General features: G+C 41.4%; 1 protein-coding gene, 1 long non-coding RNA gene and 1 pseudogene across 5 annotated transcripts; 1 reads left to right on the top strand and 2 right to left on the bottom strand.

Annotated features, from left to right (window-relative positions):
* Positions 1-1,365: 1,365 nt before the first annotated feature.
* LOC311585637 (N-alpha-acetyltransferase 50-like) lies at positions 1,366-2,069 on the bottom strand (annotated as a pseudogene). Its single transcript has one exon. The product of its transcript is annotated as an N-alpha-acetyltransferase 50-like (transcript).
* Positions 2,070-10,686: 8,617 nt separating this feature from the next.
* LOC311585624 (zinc finger protein 431-like) lies at positions 10,687-24,136 on the top strand (the record flags this gene model as incomplete). 3 transcript variants are annotated; one of them, XM_084761055.1, is made up of 5 exons in its annotated part: positions 10,687-10,790; positions 17,686-17,705; positions 20,419-20,545; positions 20,721-20,781; positions 22,100-24,136. In XM_084761055.1, the coding sequence occupies exons 3-5, from the start codon at positions 20,512-20,514 to the stop codon at positions 23,061-23,063; spliced, it is 1,059 nt and encodes a 352-aa protein (XP_084617181.1). In that variant the 5' UTR covers positions 10,687-10,790; positions 17,686-17,705; positions 20,419-20,511. The 3 variants fall into 3 exon arrangements, with proteins under 3 accessions (XP_084617181.1, XP_084617180.1, XP_084617182.1); XM_084761054.1 differs by lacking the exon at positions 17,686-17,705; XM_084761056.1 differs by lacking the exons at positions 17,686-17,705; positions 22,100-24,136 and having other exon boundaries at positions 20,721-20,785.
* LOC311585642 lies at positions 17,546-20,405 on the bottom strand. The gene is made up of 3 exons (XR_014775287.1): positions 20,140-20,405; positions 19,264-19,329; positions 17,546-17,681 (listed from the first exon to the last, which is right to left on the bottom strand). It is a non-coding gene; the product is annotated as an uncharacterized lncRNA (long non-coding RNA).
* Positions 24,137-26,568: the final 2,432 nt, after the last annotated feature.

Genomic DNA, 26,568 nt, shown 5'->3' with positions numbered 1-26,568 from the left:
GTTGCTCCATGGATGGCGGGGGGTCCACGCGAGGCTGAGCACTGTCTAGTAACTTCTGTTGTGAGATGTCAGTTCTGCCTTGCTGCATTCAGTGCCTTGGATGCATGTGGATTTATTTTCGTAGTCAGTTTGGGTATGACTTATTGTAAAAAGCCAAATGAATATATACACAGCAATCTTACACGCATCATGGACTGCCATACGTGTGGCTACTGCACCTCCACCGATTTTCACCGTGAAAAAGAAACTTAACACAAATATATTTGACAATCATACAAACTCATCTGCCTATATGACACAAGTTTAAGGAAAAAAAAATTGTTCATTGTCTCTGTATTTAGAACACTTCTGGGAAAGAATTCTTCTCTAATGGATCCAGTAGGAATAATATCAGAGTGCACTTAGTTGCATTTGGTCAGTTTACAGCATTAAAAATAAAATACCTCAAGCCGGGCGTGGTGGCGCACGCCTTTAATCCCAGCACTTGGGAGGAAGAGGCAGGCGGATCACTGTGAGTTCGAGGCCAGCCTGGTCTACAAAGTGAGTCCAGGGCAGCCAAGGCTACACAGAGAGACCCTGTCTCAAACCGCCCCCCCCCCCAATAATTAAATAAAATAAAACACCTCTTTACATGGCCTTACTTATTCATGTGTGTATGATATGTGTGCGGAGGTCCATGGTAGTTTGTTTTCATCAATGTGATATGTGCTAGAGTCATCTGGTGAAAGAGAATCTCAGTTGAGAAAATGCATCCATAAGATCTGTCTTTAGGCTAATCTGTGGGGGAGATTTCTTATTTAATGATTAATGAGAGGACTCAGCCCATCATGTACAATCACACTGTGGCCAGGTTGTCCTGGGAGCCATTAGAAAGGCAGGTGACGGAGCTGGAGACATGGCTTCCTGAGAAACAGCATCTATACCCTTTCAGAGGACTGGAGTTCATTCCCCCAACACCTAAATCAGGCAGAAAAAAAAAAAATGCATGACACACTAGCTCCAGTGAGATGACATGCCATTAGTCTGTGTCCCCCATGTGAACCTTCATTCATATGCATTCACATGGGTGTGCTCATGCACTTACACACACACACACACACACACACACACACACACACTGTAGGATTAACTATTTTTTTTAAAAAAGTAGCCAAATGAAAGTTTAGAGACTCTTCCACGGTCTCTACTATAGTTCCTGCTCCAAGATTCCTAGCTCAGTTCACATTAGGAATCTCGTTCAGTCCTTTCTTTGCTTTCGCTCCATGATAGACTTTAATGAGGAAGTGTCAGTCAAATAAACCCTTTCCACTCCCGATGCTTTTGGTCATGGTCTTTTTTTTTTTTTTTTTTTTTTTTGAAGGGGGGGAGGGATAAATGGGTCTTTCTTTTATTTGGCGACAAGCAAGTGCAATAAAGTTCATTTGTAACTTGTTCAGTTGTCTGTCTTTTGTGTCTCTGCATTCTGACCAGATGGGACTTTGAGGTTTTTCTGAAGCACATGCGCATCTGCAGGCTCTGTCCTTTTATAGTAGTTCTTCTTTGTCTCAATAATCTCAAAGCCAAACTTCCTGTAGAAGTCAATCGCTGACTCATTGCTGATCTGGACATGCAGATAGATGTTGTCAAAAGTGCCATCTTTCTCACAGATGTTTAGGACATGATTTAGCATTTTAGTTCCTATTCCTAGTCTTCGGTAAGGTGCAAGGCATCCTAGTGTCATGATGTAAAGTCTCTTTTGATTCTGTGAATGATCCACCTGCACCTACAGCTATATCACTGAAATATGCAAGTTTCGCTAGCTCGCCAACCTCTAGGACATCCTTGTAGAATTTATCATCATAGCTGACTGGAAAGATGACCTGGTTCAGTCTCTTCAACTGTTTGATATTGTGTGGTGTCACATCTCCCAGCTCGATCCGGCTACCTTTCATCTTCCCCGCCTGCTGAGGAGGCCGTCGTTACAGCCACCACCAACGCCGTCGCCCTCGCCGCCCGCCCGCAGCTCTCCCGCGCCCTGAGCTCAGTCAGGCCACTCAACCCCACACGCCGGCCTCTCGGCTGAGGCAACGGTGCTGAGAGGAGGCCGCGGAAGCCCAAGCCGGGCCCTGAGGCTCCGAGAGACGCGGGGGGGCGGTGGGGGGGCGGTGGGGGGGGCGGTGGGGGGGGGCGGCGGGGGGGGGGGAAGCTGCCTCCGCCGCCGCTGCGCCGCTCCGCCACACGTGCACACGGGACACTCCTTGGTCATGGTCTTTATTACCATAATAGAAAGCAAATTAATATAGAAATTGGTAAGGAAGAAGGTCATAGAGTTGAGTATTGAGATTTTACTGATGCTTTATTGGTCGCACATTCATCACAATTCACTCAGACGTCCCGACACCTCTCCTAGTCTGCTGAGTACAGCTACAGTCTGGTTGATGGATTCCTAGACAAGGCTCTCAATCTGTCGTAGCGCTCGGCGTGGTCCACAGTGACCTTCCTTTTCTAGGTCCGGGCCTCATTCTGGTCTGCTCTTCAATGGGTCTTTGGACTTGGAGACTCGAGTCCAACTTGATCAGCATGGTGCTGTGGTCTTAGTCAGTAAATATCATGGCCAGCCTGAAGTAGTTTTGTACTCAGCTTCTATACTTTATTTATGTTGGGAGGAGTTGTACCCCTTTTTAGCCAATGAGGAATTGGGTTATGTCACTCATTTTACATTATGCTTATTGTTATGTTGTTACACTTATTTTTTTATTATGCTTTCTTCTCTCTGTTTTATATATTTTGTACAGAAGATCATATTGTTATGCAATGACAAGTCTGACATTATGCTTATGTGAAGATAGTGAAAGTCTTTGAAATCTTTGACTGTGAAAGCTATTCAGTGTTCATAGGTTAATAAGCTATTGAGGGAACTTTGAATATAATGCAGAGAGCAATATTCATGAAGAAGGCCTATCTTGTAAACCCCTAAAAAGACCAGATGTGTGATGTATTTGCATTAATAATTTGTGGTTACTGGTCATCTTGGGCAGGCAAATCATCAGTGATTAACAAGAGAAAAGTACCAGTGGTGTGAAATATTGGCAATATTGGATGAATGATCATGGTGGCCTAGAGCTGAGAAATCAACTGTGATAAATAAGAAACCATCATTATTGCTGCAAACCTTCTTGAAAGTCTGTCCTTAGAGCCAACAAACAGGAATTTTGTTCCATGAGAATCAAAGGCTGCATCTTACTCCAACAGTAGAATCATATAATATGCAATAGTCTTCCAGGTGTGTTGTCATAATGTTCTTGTGGACTGTGTACAGTCTACCCTTGTTTATTCAAATGCTGATTTCTCCACTCCACTCTCTGGTTTCAATCCAGAAATTGCACTGTGATGTTTATTCTAAGTATCTCTTGTCTCACGTTTATATATATATATATATATATATATATATATATATATATATATATATATATATATAAACATGCCACCATTTGTTCTCTGTATTGTCAATAAAAGCAAACTAGCCAATGCTGAGCAATACAGAGATATTATAGGGTTGGACATCCTGGTCCAGTGAGGGCAGGAGAAAGGGCAGGAAGAGCAGAAAGGACCAGGAAACACCAGGAGAAATGGACTGGACCTAGGAAATGAGTAAAAAGCAAGTATAAAGCGAGAAATCAGAACTGGAAGGAAGCTATATTAGTTTAGATGTTTAGGATAGAGTAATTATTGCACAGCACTGAGCTTTAGGCTAATTGAATAGATCCTAGTCTCTTTGTGTGTTTACATTTGGGTATATAGCTGGTTAAGGAGTCACTGCTGATTTACGAAAATAATAAATCAATATTAAACATTAATAATCTTTCAACAAATGGCACCCAGTGGATTTCATGTTATCCACACCCTTAATTTTCGGATTTAAGCATTAATAAAGTCCCAGACAGAAACTTCAAACTAACACTCTCCAGGACTAAAGTCACTATGGCCAGGGGAGGGGGAAGTTTCAGCTACAACCCGGACGAATCTAATTCTCTGAGGTTGGAAAGGACAGCAGCCCTCCAGAAACTTCCCACAAACAAGTAAGACAGGGCCCAGGCCCAGGCCAGGGAAACAGTCAAGGTTAACAGAGAACCAGCAAGGGAAGCTTACTTTTCTTTTCTTTCTTTCTTTTTTCTTTTTTCTTTTTCTCTTTCTTTTTTTTTTTTTTTTTTGGTTTTTCGAGACAGAGTTTCTGTATATATCCTAGGCTGTCCTGGACTCACTTTGTAGACCAGGCTGGCCTTGAACTCACAGTGATCTGCCTGCCTCTGCCTCCCGAGTGCTGGGATTAAAGGCGTGTGCCACCACGCCCGGCTTTTCTTTTTCTCTTTCTTTCTTTCTTCTTCTTTTCACCCCCCCCACCCCCTGCCCCCGAGACAGAGTTTCTAAGCAGTCAAACACTGCTAGAAGAATTCCTACTGGGCAGTCTTTTAGCAATTTACATTCTCAGAGCCCCTATGGCTTGGGGCTTGTAAACAAACCTCCCTGAGAGAGCAGCTTCACTAAATTTCCTTGGATACTCTCTGTAGACCATGCTGGCTTGACTTGCAATCTCCAGGCCCAGCCTTCCAAGCACGGGGATAATACTCTTGTCTCATCAATTTCATTTCTACGACTATGTTAATTTTGTGATATTCAGTGAATATCTTCTTCTGTGAGAATCCTAGCTGGTACGTAAGGGTGATTTAAAAATGGGTTGGTTCTCTGATATACAAATATATATATCAGAAGATATTTAATGATTGCATTAGATTGATGATTGATTATTAACAGGTGACACAGAGAGACTACAGATTTTGGCAAGCATACTTACAGCCAAAAGTTGTGGTTCTCATTCTTTTCTATTTTTGTGAAGCTGGGACAAGAACCCAGGGCTTTAACAGCAACTTTCTAATATGTCAATTATATACACACAGTAGTTATTTTCCATAGATCATCCTAAGAGCAGAAAGGTAAGGACGGGCTGAGTTTCTGCAGTTGTTTGGAGAAGAATAGGAAAACACACTGTGAGTCATCACTCTTCTGGATGTACTGTCACATTTGATTTCTAAGAGAGTGTACTGTGAGAACATTTGAAACATGTCTTCTTACCGCCCATGTTTGAAGCAACAAAAATTTAAGATACTTTAAAAAAACAAAGCTAAATATATCATGAAATAAGTGGATAAGTAATTTTAAAATTAAAGGAAAAAAATTTTTTTTAGTTCCTTTTCGAAGGCAGGGGATAAGATGAATGTATTCTTGTGCTGTTCACGATTTGCAGCTCAGCTTGAGGAAGCAGTTAAGAAAGAAAGTAACCTATGTTCTAAGTCATGGGCCCAGGATAAACCCTGAGATCTTGTACTGGTTGTAGAAACTGTGATGGGATGTCCTGTCAGCATGATTACCCTAGAATCAGTCCTTTGAGGCATTAAATGTTTTTTATATTTATTTATTCTCAATGTCAGCATTTATATCTGTGGATTTCTCTTTAAATACACTAATAGAGTCCTATATACTTTCAAATGTGATCTCTATGTTTTACTTTATTTTTAAAATAAAATTGTATTATCAAAATTCTGTTCTAATTAATGCTAATTTAAAAATAAATACAGGTTAAAAGTTGAAAAGGATCACCATAGTATTCTGTCCCAGTGGAAAATTACTATTATCCCAGTTTTGCTTTACTTCCTGCTTTTTTTCATACATTATTATTTTTTTCCTTATACATTAAATCTATTTTCATATATGCTATTATTTTTACAAAATGAAATATTGTGTGGCTAGAAAAACAGTTCAGTGGTAAGAGCACTGGCTGCTCTTGCAGAGGCCCCAGATTTGGTTCCCAGTAACACACGGAAGCTCACACCCATGTGTAACTCTAGGTCCAGAAGACCCAACACCATTCCATCCTCTGCGGATTCTAGGAAAACAGATAATGTATATATGTGCAAACGTGCAGACAAAGCATCCACACCAAATAAAAATAATTTTAAAAGTTTTCAATTGAAATCATGTGTTTCTCATTTGCCATTGCACTTTGAGTTTTAAAGTACGCTATGATCGTGATTATATTTGCAAGACATTTTGGACAGGTTAAAGCTGATTATTTTATAATGTTTTCTTGCTATTATAGAATTACTAACCCCCTAACTAAGGAGCCGGAGGCCGGCAACACGGAATTATAACCTGATCAGACTTCACCCAAGGACATCAATGCCCAAGATCGGCAGGAAGAGCATCCTAGTGATAGCGACACCCCCTTTCCACCCCCGATTTTTATTAAACAAAAAAAGGGAAGAATGTAACGGTTGTACTGCTGGAGCGGCATCACAGCTGCTGCCTGCAAGATCAAAGATGGTGCTGCCGCCACCATCACCGCCGCCCAGATCAGGGGCCACTGAGCTTGTCAACAGCTCCACCGAGGCTATCACCACCACCACCAGGACTGCAGCTGCTGTTGCTGCCACTGAGAGTCACAGACACACACACACACACACACACACACACACACACACACACACACACACACACAATGCCTGAAACAACACCACCTAGGACTCGCTTTGCTTTCCCCGAGGACATTTATTTCTTGCCGTTTTATACTAAGACCCAAGGCCAGCGTCTTTCTGTTCCCCTATGGTCTCTCTGCGTTCTCCTTTCTCTCTGCCAAGGAACCTGCTTAATCTTGCCCAAACGCCTATGGGTGAAGCCTGTAGTCATTGAACGATTGTACCAGCAACAGTTTCTCTCCAGGATCCAAAAGAATTGTCTAGAGACAGGGACGCTGACGTCACAGGGAAGTTTCCTGGCCTCCCTCTTAAGTAGCTCTCTCCAAACAGGAGGCTAAGGTGACCTCTCAGGAACCTCTCCTGGGACCCACCAGCTGTCCTGGAACTCATTCCATAGACCAGGCTGGCCTCAAAATCCCAGTGCTCTGATTGCCTCAGGCTGGCCTCAAAATCCCAGTGCTCTGCCTGCCTCTGCCTCCCGAGTGCTGAGATTAAAGCTGTGCACCACGCTGCTGCTGAGAGTTCATTTTCCAACCACTGCTCAGGAATGTCTCATTCCCTCATCAAAATCCCCCACTTTAATCACAGTGAGTAATAAAATACTACTGAGAAATTACTTCTGGAATCACGGCGAGGAAGAAAGATCAACTCAAGTATAGGTGCTTGGAAGAGCACCCAGGAGGATCCCGTAGGGCTGGTTACAATGGGAGATTTGGGTAAAGGGGGTACACTCAGAGAAACATGTGCCTAGTTAAAAAAAAAACTTTCCCAAGATGCCCCAATAGATACAATAATGCAACCAGGATGCTGGGAAAGTATGATGACTTGTTGGCAGAGACAACCGGAATAGTGAAACCACCAATAGAATATACCCACAGGCCGAGAGTCACAAAAAAAAAAAACTTTCCAAAGATGCCCCAATAGATACAATAGCGCAGCCAGGATGCTGGGAATGCATGATGGCTTGTTGGCAGAGACAACAGGGAATAGTGAAACCACCAATAGAATATACCCACAGGCCGAGAGTCATGCCCTCCATCCTGCGCTGCAGAGACAAGAAGCCGTATAGATTACAGGCCTCTGTGAGTTTCACATTGAGATTATGTACTTTGAACAAAGCACCACCAAGAAAAAAAAAATGGAGCTGTGGAAATAGCTGGGTTGGCAGAGAGATGGCCTGGCATGCAGGAAGTCCTAGCACTGTCCTCGGTGGCCGTGATGGCCCCCCACGTGTAGTCTTAGTGCCTGGGAAGCAGAATCAGAGTGATGCCAGAGTCAAGGTCAACCTGGACTACAGAGCCTGTTTGAGGAGAGCTTAAGGGACACAAGTCTCACTTTGCTGGCAAAGCACACGTTTCTATTTCATTTCCTTTTCAGGCATTTAAAGTGAAAAGGACAGTGCCTGGCCAGGCCTGAGACACTTCAGGTAGGTCCTGGCATTGCAAGGCATTGTCCCAGTGATGCTTTGAGGCTGAGTTTCTTGATTCTACATACTCTTGGTTTGAAAAGTAAATAAACAAAAATGCTAAAAATTTATTTCTCAATAGAACAAATAGATAACAGTGACGTATTTACACGAGTGGAGAGAGTCCAGCGTTACCCTCCAGTGGGGAAGCAGGTCTGTGCCCTGGTCTCTGTGGATACACCTTAGGAGACTGTGCAGGGACAGGTAAGGTTGAGTGGACACAGAGGCAGGGTCATACTTGGTCTAGGTTATTTTTTTTTTTTTTTTTTTTTTTTTTTTTTTGGTGCTGGGAGTGAGCCTAGCACCTTACAGACACTTCCCAAGTCTTTGCTCTACCTACGCTAAGCTAGTGCTCAATATTGCCAGCTCATCTAATATTTTCTCTTTCACGAAACTGGTAGTCATTTAAAAAAGAAAGACCAAAGACTCAGCTTTGAGTATATCCAGTTCTGAATTTAGCACTGACCAACACAGCAAACCTGCCCTCTGAACACCACACACTACCCTGTTAACAAATCACAGGCACCCATGAGGACAAGGAGCGCTGTTCCTCAAAAAAACACACCAGGAATCATGATTCTCCAATGTAATGTGGTCAGTCCTGAAACTATATCCCCACTCTAAGCAAAATCGACTCACCAAGTTGTATTCATATATTTGAGCATACTTACCCATACTTAACAAGAACGAAACGGGCTGAAAAGAACTTGGGAAAAGATGGAGAAAGGAAAGGAAGGCAGAGAGTGACGTAAAATACTATGATTAAAGGTACAAAAGAGATAAACTTGAAATGAAAAAGGCACTAGACAGATAGTTCTGCACTTAGGGGCAATGGGTGCTGTTACGGAGGGCCAGGACTCCATCCTCAGAAACCACATGGTAGCTGAGGTTTGTTGTGACCCCATTCCCAGGAATCTCCTCGCCTCTTCCCTACATCTGGCTTCTGCTGTCACTGCACACAGACACATACAGGGAAACAAACAAATAGGTATATTTGCCCTGAGGCAGATGGCAGCCAGAGATCATTAACAGGAACTCCTGGTCCTGCCCGGGAGCAGCAGCAGGGGCCTTCCTCTGGACCAGCCTGTTCAGAGGTAAAATAAAGCCTTATTTGAGGTTCAAATAGCTCAGCCAAACTGTTCCTCTATGAACAGTGTCCACAGTTATGATAGGTTCCTTTTCCTTTGATGTTTATAAAATTTGTATTCTCTGTCCCTTGTATATGTGAGAACTGTGGCATCGACACACCTACCTGTTAAATCACACATTATGAGTAACAGGTAGCATTGGCTCCTGAGTAATCTACTTTCACAGTATCTTTCTTTCATTTTCAACTAAGACCCCATGGTGGAAGGTGAACATTCCAGGAACATTTTGGCTTAGCATTTTTTGTGTTTTACACATATTTCCACATGACATAGAGCTACGCAGGCTGTTACATATCTCTGGTTTTACACTGTGAGCATGTTCAGAATAGGACTTAAACTTGCATTCTTAGGAGTAGGCAAACCTATAAGTGATCTTATCCAGACTTCCTCAGTAAAATCTCAACACTTCTTTTTTTTTGGAAAAAAAAATGCATTTGCTTTGGAATTGACTCCCATGCTCTCTGTGCCTTCCAGGAGAAACATCTCTTTCTCAGCTGTTCTCGCTTGGCTATTGACGGCTGTTCTTGATAGTCAAAGTAACTGCATCTGGTACTAATTGAACACAAGGAGTTGGGTATTGTGGGGGATTTTTCCTAATTATAGCTTTTGAAGTGGTAAAATATTTCTTTAATCTGGATCTTTTGAAGTGAAACAATCCATCTTTAATCTAGACCAGCTTCTGGTGGCAACCTACATAATAAAGGACATTGAAATTCCTTCTTTTTGCCTGCTTGCTCTAACTCTGGCTAGCAAGTTGGTTTATTTTGTTTTTGTTTTTCTGGCATTAGGGCCTACTTTTTTTTTTTTTTAGAATTCTGGTTAATCCTGAATATCAGCTGAGAGTTTCACTAGCATGGAATGCTTCAACTTTCCGTTGGGAGTCAGCCGTTATTGGACTAGCTAGACCATGGCCTGAGACATAAATCCACTTTTTATATAAAGAGAGACTCAGTCTGTCAGTTCTGTTCACCTAGAGAACCTTTGTTAACACAGGAGGGTGTTTTGCTTTGTTTTGTTTTGTTTTCGTTTTTACTCTCTCACTGAGGAAGATGTGCACAGTAACAGCAGTGTTCCACAGTGTTTGTTATCTGTTTCCTGCTTTTGTCCCAGGGTTGTTTCCTATCTACCAGGTAAAAAGTAGATGCAGATTACCTGAATATAGCAGAAAGCCTCGAAACAAAAATCTTCTTTCTGAAAAATCTCTTTTTAAATGATAGTACTCTGGCCACCCTTCTTTGTGGGGGGCACAGATTGATAACTCCCCTGTAAATTGAATAACGGCCTTTACACATTATCCATTTGGATTCCGGAAGGAAAATGGGAAATGCCTACTGAGTGCTTGAAGACAGAAGGGAGGTTCTTGGAGGACAAACACAGCTCTCTGCAGATCTGGGAAAGGTCTGGCCCTGTAATGGAAGCCTGGGACAGGAACCACTGTGCTGTATCCCTTCAAGCATACTCTAACCCTGAGGTATTTGCTCCTGTCACTCAAGACTCACTGGCCAATCAGGGCCTCCAAGCAAACCTGCCATTCAGAAGAGGGAGGGGGAGGGTTCTTCCGGGTGCCATGCTGCAGTTTCTTTCTGCTGTCTAGCTGAGCAGACTTGAATTGTTCTGTGTGATGTGTTCCTGGGTGCTGTGAGGAGAGCTGAGGAAGCTTCAGTCATGGTGAGTGCAGGGTCACAACCCACAACGGTGAGGAGCAGCTGCTGAACCGCGGGAGCTTGTGTAATGGGTCTTTCTTGGGGCTGGATCAGAACCGGCAACCAAATGCAGCCACGTGTGAGGTCCCTTGTGGTCCCACCCTCTCCATCGACCAAGGAGTGGCATTCAAATAACTTCGCTATGGCCTTGCATCTATGCAGAGCACTTGGAGCAGGGCCTTGCGTGTAGGAACATCCTTGGCTGGATGCCAGACTTGGAAAGCCTTAGTTTTCCTTGGGTATCTTCTGCAAGTTTTGGCCTTAGCGTTTGACATGTCGTTGTAAGATCCATTTGAATTTAATTTGTGGAGGTTGTAAACGGCTTCTCGTGTGCTGAGTAGCACTCCACGATTAAGCTGTGGTGTAAAAGAGGAGAACTGATGAAACGACGGAGAGAGTAAATCACACCAAGTATAATTTCGATGATGGACGATTGCCTCCGAAACACCTCACAGATAGGTTAGCATCTTAACCAGAGGTGTTGGGGATTGTGATGCTAGGACACACATGCTTGCTCACCAGGATTGTCCACAAGCTATGTCGTGTCGTTGGTGAGCGTGGCAGACACTAGGAAGAGCAGGATGGCTAAGCCATCAGAGTCCAATCTGCGGGGACTGGGATGGAGCATCATCCAGGCTGGTTGTCTTGGTACATGTGTTGACGTGGCCAGAGGCCCTTGCAGGTTTGAGCCTCGCTAAGTGTGGATTCCCTGAGAAATGCGAGGCCCTGAAGCTCTGGATTTGGAAGCTGTGTTTCTTATGGGATCATTGTCCATTAGACACCACAGACATTCCTTCTCATGTGCAGTCGAAGATAGTTTGAAAAAAAAAAAAGGTTTGTTTTCTAGAAGTTCAGAAGGCTGTATTCCGCATTCAGTTTTGTGTAATAAATTTTACAAATGGTTTAGAAACTGGTAGACAGGAGGCGATGCTGATCATCACTCAGCAATATTTGATTAAAATCATTTTACCTTTCTACTACCACCTGCCACAATGGCGTGATTCAGGCAAATTCAGTTCCAGGTTACAAACGGAGTTTCTGAGCAGCCGCGGTTTCTCAGGTGTGCGTGCTGCCGTGCAGGTGGATAGGGCAGACTGCAGATCTTGTGACCTAGTCCATGTGACAGGTGCAGACACTAAGTTATTCATCAGTATTGTTTTGTGTGGGGGCCTTCAGCGGGGCCTGAGCTGGGTTTGCCTGAGTTCACAGGAGGCATGACGGGCTACCAAGCCACAGCCCACCTTTCTGATCTCCTCCATTTATAGAGAGAGCTCTGGAGCATGGCGCCTCTTTGTTTGGAAGAGAGATCAGTAGTGACCTGAGCTTCAGTCTGAGTTATTTTGTGGGGAGTTATGAAGTCTGTGTTTGTTGAATCTATACAAATACAGTCATAGGTCACGTTGGTCAAGTTATCATTTTTCCTGGCTGAGGTTACTTAGGTATTTTGGTGAAAACTTGAATATATGTTGGGGGTGCAAATTCTTGGCCTTTTTTCTGCATTCACTCATTCTTTCAAAATTATTATATATCTTTTGACTGTTGTAACTTTGTGGTAGTACTATTTCTTCATAATCTTACCGACTATACTGATATTTTGTTTTGTTTTGTTTTTGTTTTGTTTTGCATGGCGTATAGCTTTGGAATCAGCTACAAATTAAAAGCCAACATATTTACTTTTCTTTGGCAATACATCACTTAATGGTGTTCTTTAGCATTGTATAAAATGGCAAAAGATATTATTCTACATAATCACTCGTTTAGCAAACTACAGTTAAGTGTGTGATTCTAAAAACTGATGTGAAGTAATGTTCAAAGCCATAGGCAGAGAACATCAGGATAGAGTTTAGTGACACAGAATACATTGTTACAGCGACAGGAATGGTATTCCTCTAAGTATGGCTTTTAATGGAGAAAGGAAAAAGTTACCGCAGAACAGTCTTCAGAATTGAACAGTGAATCTGAATGTGACGTGAGATCGCATATTAACATGCAAAACAAAATCTGATAGCCATCGAGTAAGATTTCCCACAGATATCAACTAAAATTAGATAAACCATGTTGTATTGTTATAGCTGCTGCGATACTGTACATACTTACGTTGGGCATAATACCCATCTCCAAGCAATCCCATGATACACAGTTCTCATAAAGTGACAGGATTGCCTCGGATCCCAGCATCTTCTTGGTACATTTGCCATACACTAAAAATTAGTACTGTGAAGTGTCGGAACTCTCATGTTTGCATTTATATCCACGGTATGAAAACCGAATATGAATATGAAAATATGAATACGAAAATAACCTCGGTGGTCATTTGTTGAGAACAAGCTGGGTGCCTCAGGAGGACATTGTAGTAAACAATGAAGATAACAGAAATGACGGAAGGATTCTCCACTTACAAAGGACTCGCACAGTCAGTGCTGTATTGGTCATAAAACAGTTTCGATCCACTTCTTTCTCCCATCTGAGTTTAATATTTTGTGCACTCTTATTTGTCAGATGGGTGTGAGGGATTCATCCACCTTGTCTACTCTGCCAGTTGCCACAGAAAACGAGGGAGAAAAAGCACAGAATTTGGCTAAAGCAAATTTCAAGTGTGTTTTCTAGTGCTTTTTTTTTTTTTTTGGTTTTTATGTGGAGAAGGAAAAATCAAGTTCCAAGCTTTTTGTATCTAAAGTTTGTTATATTGACGAGAAGCAATATTAAATTAATTTTTAATTGAGACTAGATTGTTCTCTCATACAGGATATTCCTGTCGACTGTTTTCCCTCCCTCCACTCCTCAGCTACCTCCCACCTGTTTTATTGTCCTCTCCTTAAGATCTGCTCCCCTTCCTCTTCAGGAAGAAGCAGACCTCCAAGAGAGGACAACCAAACAGGACAAAACAGGACGCAAAAAGAGGAAAGGAAACCACCCATATTGGGGTGGTACGAGGCAACTCAGTATGAGGAAAAGAGTCTCAAGGTTGGAAAATGGAGTCAGAGATACACCTACCCCCAATGTGAGTTTTGTAAAGTACCGAGCTAACGTCCATAACTTAGAAGCAGAGAACCCAGTGTAGAGCCATGCTGGCCCCATGCTTGCTATTTATGTCTCTGTGAGGTTCCTGGAGATCCGGGCAGTGAAAGGTAATGTGTTCACTCTCATGTCTGGGGCTTCGAGTTAAACAAAACATTGGTTGAGCGCTTAAACAAGTTCATGGCCAGCAGGCCCCAGCACATCTTGCAGGCAGGACAGATGGTGTGTGGAGGGTTTTATAGCTAAGTTGGTGTCCATGTTCCTCTTCCCATTGCCTGTAGAGTGCTTTCTCTCCACAAAGAGACTAGAGCGTAGGGGTGAAGGCTCCAAGCCTGCACTTGCTTGACGTCTACATTGACTGAGCTGCGTGAGGTTGGACCGCGGTCCCGCTTTCTGTTTTCAGAGAGTGAAAGTCTGGCCTAGCATCAGCACAGGATGTGTAGGGATTTCCAAGCGAGCTCCTTGGGCCAAGAACTCAATTCCCAGCACTGAAGCTCTGCCTTGCTACAAAGGGGTGGCCGGTTCAGACTCCGTTTCCTCCATCACTGGGCGTCCTTATCGAGGACTCCCTCAGAGGTTCCAGAACTCTAGGCTTCCACACTGAGCCCCCGGGGCCCCCTAATTCCGTCTTTTCCCCTTTATCTCTCAACAAATCCCTCCCACTCCTGTTCTTGTTCACCCCAGTCTACCCGCAGGATCTTTTTTTATTTCCCCTTCCCAGGGAGAGCCATACTCCCCCAATATTACCCTCTTCTATCTAACCTCTTTGAGTCTGCAGAGTGTAGTTTGATTGCTTAATATGATGTACCTAATAACTAATATCACTTTTATTTGTTTCTGTTTCTGTTTTGTTTTGTTTTTCGAGTCAGGGTCTCTCTGTGTAGCCTTGGCTGTCTTGGACTCACTTTGTAGACCAGGCTGGCCTTGAACTCACAGCGATCTGCCTGCCTCTGCCTCTCGAGTGCTGGGATTAAAGGCATGTGCCACCACACCCGGCCTAATATCACTTTTAATCAATGTATATATACCATACCTGTCATTCTGGATCCAGGTTACCTCACTGAGGGTGATTTTTTTTTTCTAGTCGCATTCATTTGCCTAGATATTTTATGATGTCATTTTTTAAACAGCTGAGCGGTAGTCTGTTGTGTAAATTTACCATTGTTTAAAAAACTCACTTTTCAGTTCAGGTACATCTAAGTTGTTTCCAGTTTCTGTCTAGTATGAAAAAGCTATTATGAACATAGTTGAGCCAGTGTCCTTGGAGTAGGATGGAACACCTTTTGGATAAATGCCCAAAAGCTGGATCTTGAGGTAGATGGATTCTCATTTTTCTGAGAAACAGTGATACTCATTTCCACCGTGGCTGTATTAGTTTGAATTCCTACAAACAGGGGAGTATTTCCCTTGACCCAAATCACTGCCAGCATGAGCTGTCCATTTGAGATTCCTCTGCTTAGAGTTCTTTTGATCTGTACCCCTTTTTTTGTTTGTTTTTGGAAAATCTAGTTCCTTGAGGTCTTATTTTTTTTTTCCATATTAGGCCTCAGTTATGTTCATTTGGTTTATAATGTCAGTCAGCTCAAGCACTTATCTGTTTAGAGGACCTCTCTTGGTGAAAGTGAGATGTTGACCTCTCCCACTATCAGTTCAGGAGGGTTAATGTGTGATTTAAGCTGCAGGAGAATTTCTTTTACAACTGTGGGTGCTCTTATATTTGAGACATAGATGTTGGCATTGAAAGGTTTTCTTCTTGTATTTTTTTGATGAATATATATGAATATTAATTCTTTGCCTAATTTTTTGATTGAAATCTATTTTGTTGGATATTAGAATGTCTACACTAGCTTTCTTCTCAGGTCTATGTGCTTGAAAAACTTTTTTCAACATTTTACCTTAGGTAATGACTTTCCCCAATGATGACTATATTTCCTGTATGCAGTAGAAGGATGGATCCTGTGCTTGCATCCAATCTTTTATCCTTTGTCTTTTTATTAGAGAATCAAGGCCATTAATATTGAGAGATATCCATGAACAGTGTTATCAGATAACTTTTGTTATCTGATAGTGGGGGTTGTGGTAGCTTTGTGTGTGTATATGTGTGTGTCCGTGAGTGTGTGTGTATGTGTGTTGATGTTGTGTGTGTGTGCTTGTGTATGGGTGTTTTTATGTGCATATGAATGCGTGCATCCCTTCTTTTCTTTTGTTTTCAGTAATGGTATAATATTTATTTTCTGTGGGTTTTTGTGTGCAGTTGACCTTCTGGGTTGGTGTTTTTCTTCTAGCACCTTCTTTGAGCCTGTATTTGTAGATAGATATTGTTTAAATTTGCCATTATCATAGAATATCATATTTCTTCACGTATGATTATTGAACATTTTCTGGGTATAGTAATCTGGGCTTGCATCTGTGGTTTCATAGCATCTGCAGCACATGTGTCCAAGCCTTTTTGTCTTTTCTGCACTGAGAAGTCGTGTGTTATCCTAATATTTTGTGTGCTTCTTATACCTTGATAGGCATTTCCTTCTTTAGTTTAGGAAATTTTTCTCCAATTGTTTTGTTGCAAATATTTTCTAGACCTTTGAGCAGATATTCCCCTCTCTCCTCTATTGCTAATTTTTAGAGTTTGGGTTTTCTCATAATATCACAGAGTTCCGGGATGTCGTATTTCACCAAGTTTTTAGACTTAGCATTTTCTTTGACTGCTGTATCTATTTCTTTTATTTCCCCTGCATCCATTTCTAATCTTTGGTGAGACTTGCCTCTGAAGTTTCTTTTTGTAGGCATAAATCTTTCATTTCCAGGATTCCCTGATTTGTGTTTACTTTATTGTTTCTGTTCCTATTTTTCAGTGCTTGAACAGTTTTATTTGTTTCTTTCAGCTGTTTGTCTTTTCTTGGCTCTATTTATGGTATTTATTGGTTTCCTCCAATTTGGTTTTTATCCTGTCTTTCTTTGAGAAGTTTGTGGATTTCCAACAATAGTTTGTTTTCCTGAATTTCCTTAAGGGATTTATGTTTATTTTCTCATTAACAACCTTTATCATCTTCATATGGTTGGTTTTAACGTCTTTTTCATGTGCTCCAGCCATGTTGGAATCATCAGGACTTACTGTGGTAAGACTGCTTGGTGCTGTTGGTAACATATTTCCCTAGCTGTTATTGTGTTCCTTTGCTGCTGTCTAGAGACGCAAGGACAGAATGAGTATAGGTTTAGGTACTAGGTAGGGGGGGTTTACTTTGATGGGTGGGAGTTTTATCCTGATACTAAGGTATAAGGTTCGGAGGAAGAAAGTATTTACATGTTTATTTAGGTTTTGTTGTTAATCTGTGAAAGATCTTGCATTTATTGGATAAAAGAGTAGTATATGGATTGGGCAGGTCACCCGTAAACTACTATTTTGGGGGATGATCTAAGTTCAGACATCAACACCCATGTCTGGAGGCTCATAATCATCTACTACTTCAAAGGCAGGGGATATGACACCATGTTCTTTGGTGTGTTACCTGTACACACTTGGAGGACATTTTCTCTCACACATACAAATATGCACATAAAAATAGAGACAAACATGTTTTGAAAAGTGCTCATGGCTTATAAAGCAAATAGAGCTTTATTGTTGAATACAAATCATACACATTTGTAAAAATGGTATCTTTGCATTTGGTTTTACATGTTTTTCTTTCTTCATCCAGTCATCAATCATAACAAACATAATGTTATCCAAGTGACACTAGTGGACATCCTTTATCATAAGAGAATGAGATACTTTCCATAGTCAAAACTACCTTCTCTAATGTTGAAATGTCAGAATGCTGCAAGGTACTCTCTCTGTTTTCTAGGAGAGAAACAGAATTCACAGGTAAGTGCTGACCCGTGATTTCTTTTATTTTAATTTTTATTATAATCTTGAAGTTCTTGTTTAAAGGACTTGTAGGCCTGTCTTTCTGTTTTCTTTTATTTGTAGTGCCATCTATGTTGTGTGATTTTACTAAGAATAATCAAATTATCTTGGTGTTTCTCTGGAAACTGGTAGCCCTTCATGTATATTTGTCTTTCGAATAATTGCTTTTCATGTCGGGAGTTTCTTGAGTTTTATTGGTTTGTGGACCTTCTGTGAAGAAACGGCTATAGTTTTCTCTTCTTGGTCCTAAAGATTTGGCTCCTCATTCCTTGGCAAAGCTTTGTTTACCAGTTGTTTCAACCATCAATATTTGCAGGGGGTGTTGCTACTTTAAGTGATTGATAGGGCTAACCCACTGCTTTTGGGTTTTTGAGCCATTTTCCTATATTATTGCCTCCATGTCCTAATGAGTTTCCATTGTCAACATTTCAGAGCCTAAGGGGCTGCCCTCAACAGAATGGCTGGTTGCTATATTTGAGAGATTGTGTTGATTGATGACTGATGTGGAAAACCTTTTTTGTGTGTGTGTGTGTGGGGGGGGTTGGCAATATCCCTAAGCAAGTGGTCTGGTGCTAGATAAGACGGTTACCTGAGTATGAGACAGTGACTAAGAGAAACCCAGGAGACAATGTTTGTCCATTGGCTTTTGCCTTAATTTTCTTGAAGTTTGAGTTTTTTTTATCTTAAGCTCCCAAATGATGGACTGTGGTCTGACGGTGCCAAACAAGTAAACCCACTCATGACCTGAGCTACTTCTGATTTGAGGATTTAATTAAGGCATCAGTGTACCAAGTTAGAACAAAAAATGGTCCAGAAAAAGTAATATCGATGGCAGACAGAACCTAGGAATGTTCTATTTTGAAGGAATGCGGAAAATATCAGGATTTTAGATGACATACAAAGCTGTACCAAGAGCTTATCTGGCTCTTCTTTTTTTTTTTTTTTTAACTTTTATTGAATGTTTATGATTTACACATCATACACCAAAATCCCTTTCCTCCCCCCAATAAAATAAAACAAACAGACAAACGAAAAATCTTGTCACAGAAGCTGTAGTGTATCCCACAGTATAGCTTTTTGTCCAGCTATGTTTATTTTCAAATGTTCATTGCTAAGAGTCACGGGTCTGGTTGGAGGCCTACGCTATGGTTACCGGATCCTCACTGGGCCTGCTGTCGGATATCCCAGTGTTGCTGTGTGACAAGGAGATTATTAATCTTTGAATCTGCAGATCTGGTCCCTTCATGTATTCCAGCAGGTCATGCATGGGGTAGATGTTGGGGTGAGGTTCACTCAGAGCCCTAGATCAGAGCCACTCTCTTGTCCTCAGGGCAGGGCCTGCTCTATTGCTCCCATATCATCATGGCAGGGCCAGCTCTCTTGCTTCTGTGTCCTCAGGGCAGGGCCCACTCTCCTATTCCTGTGTCATCAGGGCAGGGCAGGCTCACCTACTCCCTTGGCCTCAGGGCGGGGGCCCCTCTCCTGATCCCGTGTCATCATGGCAGGGTCTGCTCACCTTCTCCCATGTCCTCAGGGTAGGGCCCGCTCCCCCGCTCCCATTATTTGGCTCTTCTTGAAGGACCTGGAATATCAGAGTTTTGAGAGTAATGCAGAGGGAGGAAGTTGAGGTCATAGGGTATCAATAGTAAATAGAATCCATGAAAAATTAAGCTAGAGGCCATTTGTATAATAATTTGGCTCCAAATCTTTTATATTCTGCCTGAGCCCTGAGAAACTAAGTATTTTTAAATAGTGGACCTATTCTTTATTTTTTATTTTTTATTTTTTATTTTTTGGTTTTTCGAGACAGGGTTTCTCTGTGTAGCCTTGGCTATCCTAGACTCACTTTGTAGACCAGGCTGGCCTCGAACTCACAGCGATCCGCCTGCCTCTGCCTCCCGAGTGCTGGGATTAAAGGCGTGCGCCACCACGCCCGGCTTTCTTTATTTTTTAAATTCATTATAATTTGTTCAGATTTCATCCTGATTGTTATCCCCTCCCTTGCTTTTCTCTTCCCATCCCCACCCTCGATCCCGCCTCCCCACTATTCCCCTGTCCTAGACCTCTGACAGAAGGGGATCTCCTCCTCCACTATATGACCACACCCTAACAGGTCTCGTCTAGTTAGCCTACTTCCTCCTCTGTGTGCCTCAGGAAACCCTACCAAAAGTGAACTGATCATCTCCAGGCACCAGAGTTCATGTTAGAGGCAGTCCCCTGAGTTTTCCATTGACTAGATCTGCACAGGGGGTTTAAGTTTAATGCACTCATTGTCCTTGGTTGGTGTAACAGTTTGTGGATCCCCCCCCCTTGGTCTTGAGCACGACATTGATGGTTTCCTTGTGGGGCTCCTGACTCCTCTGGGTCCTTTCACTCCACCATTCATCCATACCACTCTCAGCACTCCAGCTGGGATCCAGTAGCAAGTCCCAGCATATAATCTGATTCCCCGCTTGCTGGAGTCTCTAAGAGGTCATCTGTGTTGGGCTGATTTGTCAAGAAAGGGGAACACTCCTCCATAGCTGGTGGGAGTTCAAACTTGTTCAAGCACTTTGGAAATCTATATCAGGAAATAAGTAGGTAAAGCACCATATATATAGTTAATGGAGTATACGTTTACAGTGTTTTCAGAATCATGATTTATGTTGTTTACATGTGTGGGATATTTTAGAACACAGTGACATACAATGATGTGCATGTGAACTTCACCCAAGAAGAGTGGGCTTTGCTGACTCCTTCCCAGAAGAGTCTCTATAAAGATGTGATGCTGGAGACCTTCAGGAACCTCACAGCTGTAGGTAAGCCGCTAACAGTTTTTTCACATTTTAAAACAAGGGGACAAGTGTTTCTTTGTTATTGATGCTCTTCTGTAATTGAAATTGAGAACAAGGAAGGCATGGCTTTAAGATGAACTGAAGATAGTAACTTCAATTTTGCCCAATTCCAATAATATTTTCTTATACTATATTCTAGGCTGCAATTGGGAAAACCATAATATTGAAGAACATTGTCAAAATTCTACCAGACATGGAAGGTAATTTTCATGTGTAAGCTGATATGAATGTGCTTCTGAAGAAATTTTAATGTGGCCTGAAAGTTTTAAAGAAAAACATTTTTAAAAACATTACTTTAAATATATTGATGATTATTGAATTCTCACAGTCATGCAGTTCAATGTCAGGAAGCTAACATGTGCTTGCAACATATTCCTCTGAGAAAGAGGACAAGAAGGGCTGGAGAGATGGCTGCTAGTGGTTAAGAGCACTGGCTGCTCTTCTGAATGACCCAGGTTCAAATCCTCACACCTACAACATTGGCAGCTCACAACTATAACTTCAAGATAGGACCCCTACGTATAGATATACATGGAGACAAAACATTTGTACATAAACTAAAAGTAAATAGATTCTTAAAAAAGAATCAAGACAATGAAAGGATGACATAGCACATGCTACCATTTGAATCATAGCCACATTACAGCTATTTTGTCGAACTGCTGATCTGATTAGTCTCATACCACTCGAATTTTGCATGAGTAAGCAAATATTGCATAGCAAACCTGGCGTTACTCATACACTTGTAGTAACCTTGTAAAGCTTAGTGACAGTGGCAGCTCATGAGAGTCAAGAATGTTGTTGTGGAAAAGTCTTAATCCCTACACCACATGTCTATGAGTGACAAAAACCAAACTGTGTGAATGCAATGTGCAAGCCTTTCATTTGTTATTCTTCACTTACTAGATATGTGTTACAGTGAATACAAGGCATGTGAGCTTAGGGATACTGATGGAAGTCATGTATCTCTCTCTCTCTCAGAACAATTAGACGTTATGTAATAGTCCTCCACTTTGAGTAGATTTTCTAAACGTGATATGAGCTTATAGTTAATTAGTTTTCAAACTTCATTGGAAATACATTCAGAAACTCACACTGCAAAAAATCCATATGCGTATTGGGAGCATAGAAATTCTTCTGCCTGTCCTGGTTCATTTTGCAAATGTAGGATGACTCACACTATAGAAGAGTTATGAATGCTATCGGTGTGTTAAAGCTATGAGTTCCTCCAATAGATTTGCTAATATTCTAGGATGCTATACTATAACCAATATCACAATTATAGTTTGCTCTCCATGTGAGCCATGCAGTAAATGCTCTTCCCATCACAAGTATTTTCTATGCTTCAAAGCAATCCAAAATGAAGAGAAAAAACATGAATTCAAATAAAGTGATAAACCTTTAAGTACTGAATCCTCTTTACAATTAAACCAGTTTGTCAAATTAACTCACAGACATAAAAAGATTCATCAGGGTAATGAATGTGGTAAAAATTCACATGCACTTATTATTTTGCAGGCATGATAGAAGTCATACTGGAGAGAGAAGCTCTGAATATACTCAAAGTGATAAAGCCTTTGCATATAACGGTCACCCTCGAAGGCATGAAAGAGTTCATACTGGAGAGAAAACTCATGAAGGGATTCGTTATGATGAAGCTCTTGCACATCACAGTAATCTCCAAATACATAAAAATATAAATACTGGAGAGAAACCCTGCGAGTATAATCAATGTGGTAAAGCCGTTTCACAAAACAATAATCCTCAATTACATCAAAGAACACATACCGGAGAGAAACCCTATGAATGTAATAACTGCGAAAAAGCCTTTGCATCTAACACTAGACTCCGAGAACATAACAGAACACATACTGGACAAAAACCCTATGAATGTAATCAATGTGGTAAAGCCTTTGCATGTTACAGTAATCTCCGAGTACATAAAAGAATACATACTGGGGAGAAACCCTATGAATGTGATCAATGTGGTAAGGCCTTTGCACAACCAAATCATCTCCAAAACCATAAAAGAACACATACTGGAGAGAAACCCTATGAATGTAATCAATGTGGTAAAGCCTTTGCATGTGACAGTAGCCTCCGAGTACATAAAAGAACACATACTGGGGAGAAACCCTATGAGTGTAATCAATGTCATAGAGCCTTTTCACAACACAATGATCTCCAGAACCATAAAAGAACACATACTGGAGAGAAACCCTATGAATGTAATCAATGCGGTAAAACCTTTGCATGTAACAGTAGTCTCCAAGTGCATAAAAGAACACACACTGGAGAGAAACCCTATGAATGTAATCAATGCGGTAAATCCTTTGCGTATAACAGTAGTCTTCGGGTGCATAAAAGAACTCATACTCAAGAGAAACCCTATGAATGTAATCAATGTGGTAAAGCCTTTGCACAACCAGATAACCTCCAGAAACATAAAAGAACACACACTAGAGAGAAACCCTGTGAATAGATTTAACACTTTGAAGCATTTTGTACATCTCTGTAGGCTTTATCATCATGAAAGAATTTACTGGAGGGAAAACCAGGTGAATGCATTTAATATGGTCAATGAAGCCGTGGCACAATTCTTTCATTTTCAACATCCTGATTGTATTCATACTGAATAGAAATTCTGTAAATATAATTAATGTGGTAAAGCCATTGCCTACCACCATTATCTCTGAAGAAAGATGAGCACACATACTGGGGAAAAACTTTATACCCAATTTGGAAATGTACCCAATTTGGAAAAGGTCTGCTTAGATCCAACACTCCTCAAGACTTGGTCAATGAAAATGTCAAGAGTTTATTGTATTCAAGCTGTTACTTACAGATCAGAGCAGCAGAAAAGACTCCCCAGCTGAACTGACACACACACACACACACACACACACACACACACACACACACACACACACACCTCTATTCCCTGGAGCCAGAATGTTCCAGAGCTTTTAAGCTTGAAACCCACAAACATCTGTGTCAGGTTACAGCTATATATTTCTACCCATCAGAATTTAGGGATACGGGTTTTCCTTATGTTGCTGATCTATGCCAACTGATACTGAATTTATGTTTACTGTCTAACCCATCAATTCCATTTGTTTTTTTTGTGGTTAGGAATAGTCATTATGTGTTGTGGAACAAATGATGAATAACAGGTATTGGGAAGTCCCCAGCTCTTTTAGGGCCTGGGAAATTGAAGTTAGTTTCACCCTGTGACTAAATGGAATCTGAAGACAAAATGGCACTGCTTAGGACAAGTTTCTTTTGTTTGTTCCCACCATTTGTATATCACCATCTTTAATGCATAAAATAGAAGATGCTGGAGAAAACACTATAAATATAATCAATGTGACAAAGCTTTTTTTTTTTTTACAATGCATTTATCTATGAATAAATAAAAATACATACTTGAAGAAGCCCCATGAGTATAAGCATCATGCTTAATACCTTTGCGTGTAGCATCAGGATCATGAGAAGAAGTCATACTGCAGAGAAACCCCATAAATGTAGTCAGTGTCGAAAAGTTTTGCACTTCATGGTACCATTATACAAGAATAAAATTTGTAGTATGTAGTAAATCTGTTAAAGCCAATGCACAACATGGTAGTCTTTTAGGACCCGAAAAAACTCAAATGTAGGAAATCTATGACTATAATGCATATGGTAAGATCTTTAGTCAACAACTTACATTAAGTTACACAAGATACTTTATTCTGTGGAAAATCTGACACGTGTCAATATGAATCCAAGCATTATGATGCCCTCATTTTGTTTGAACTTGCAAACTCATGTGAACAAAAACCCTATGAATTTAAAGAAGAAGGTAACTTATATATTTCACAGTCTCTTCAATTACGTCAAGTAAAACATACAGGTATAAAACTTTTTGGATATGTTTTAGTGCCTTTTCTGCTGTTGTAATAAAATGTAATGCCTCAGGCAACAAATGAAAGCATTTAGTTTCGCTTATGGTTCTAGAGGGATGTGGGATCACTGTGAAATTGGCATCACAACAGGTGTCACACGTGGCAGCTAAAGCATGAAGCTCTGAGCTCACATTCTTAACTTGCAGCATGAAGCCGAGAATGAAATCTAGAAATATGTGTGGATGTAAACGCTCAAGCCAACCCTGAATGATTTGATGGTACCACAACTGAGAAGGACTGACTTCTCCCGTCAGCTCTATACGCTTGCTTTCTGTGACACAAAACAACTCATGGTGAAGACAAACTCTTAAGTGAGCGTTTAGATGCATCAGCACTTGGGGTACAGGAATGAAGGTCTGCACAAGGAAAACACTCATGAGCAAGAGTGTATTTCCTCAACAATTTGCTTTAGTTTTCATTGTGTGATGTCAGTGTGCCTTTGTGTGTCTGTGCACATGGATGCTAGTTCCCAACATTAGACCCCTGGGTCTTCTCTTATCAGGAATTGCAGGAGGTTGTAAAAAACCTGTCCTCGGTCCTGGGAATGAACTCATCTTAACTACTTGGCCATTAACTTGTCTCTAACCCTGTAAACACTTTAAAGCCTTTATATATAATTGTGGCATGAAGAAATTGGAAAAAACTCATACAAAAGAAAAACCCTACTCATGTAACTGTGATTTGATAAAGACTTTAGAAATTATTTTTTCCATTTCAAGAAAAAAACTCTTGATTCATCTCTTTTTTTCGTCATAGCTTGGTGGATATTACCAAATGCGGTTGTGGTTTGTGTTTTGAACCTTTTGCAGCAGGCATTGAAATTTGCTGCATGTGTGTCAGACCCATTCTGTGAAGTTCAGTGTGCCATCCTTATATTCCCTGTGTGGCTTCTGTTCATCTTGTATCGCACACTCACTCAGTGTCAGGTGTTTTTTCTCTTCAATGTACAGAATATGATCCCCTTTATCTTAGTGGTCCATTGTTTATTTATATATCAGGCAGTATGTGATCATATTTTTCAAGTGAGTGTGGTTGTGAAAGGGTGGCAGGTGATTCCATCTTACCCCATCAGAATGCCTAAGATCGAAAACTCAAGTGCCAGAACAAATGCTGGTGAGGATGTGGAGGAAGGGGAAAACATTCCTCCATTGCTGGTGGGAATGCAAACTTGTACAACCACTTTGGAAATGATTCTGGCACTTTCTTATGAAATTGAGAATAGTGCTACTTCGAGACTGAGCTTTACCGCTCCTGGCCATGTACCTGAAAGAGGCTCCACCTTACAACAAAGATACTTGGTCAGCTATGTTCATTTCAGTTTTATTTGCAGTAGCCAGAATCTGGAAACAACCTAGAGGTCTCTCAACCGAAGAATGGGTAAAGAAACTGTAGTATATTTGTAGACTGGAATAGTATTCATATATCAAAAGTAAGGAAATCCTGAAATTTGCAGGCAAGTAGATGGAACAAGAAGTGATTATCCTGAATGAGATACCCCCTACCCAGAAAGATATGCCTGGAATATACTCACTTATAAGCTGATATTATCCTAACATAGATGTCTTCAGAGAGACAGCAGGGCATCAAGATAGATCCTGGGACTTGCAGCTGGACTCTGGGCAAAGTGCTGAGAATTGCATGGAAGAGTTGGGGGGTGTAAGGAGCCTGAGAGGTCAGGAGCCCCACAAGGAGACCATCAAGCCAGAAGTATCTGAACCCAGGGATCCTGCAGAACCTGATGTACCTGCAAAGGACATTGTAAGCAGAGAACATAGACCCTCTGTTCAGATGTGACAATGGGTAGTTCATTCTCTATGGTGCATGAAGAAGGAGAGCAGGTACTGCCTCCAACAGGAACCTTGGTGCCCCTGATTTGATAACAACCCCCTTGTGGCACATCCTTGTGGACACAGGTGAAGGGGATGCAGGCTATCCTGATGAGACCTGAGACTGGATAGGCTGAGGTCACATAAGGGGGGAGGAGGACCCCCCAACCCTACTGGAGGTCGAGGGGAGGGGAATAAGGTAGCAGAGGAAGGGAGG

This window comes from Acomys minous, assembly GCF_964271855.1.
Source record: "Acomys minous genome assembly, chromosome: 16".
Lineage (NCBI taxonomy): Eukaryota > Metazoa > Chordata > Mammalia > Rodentia > Muridae > Acomys > Acomys minous.
This window is presented reverse-complemented; position numbering and strand designations above follow the sequence as displayed.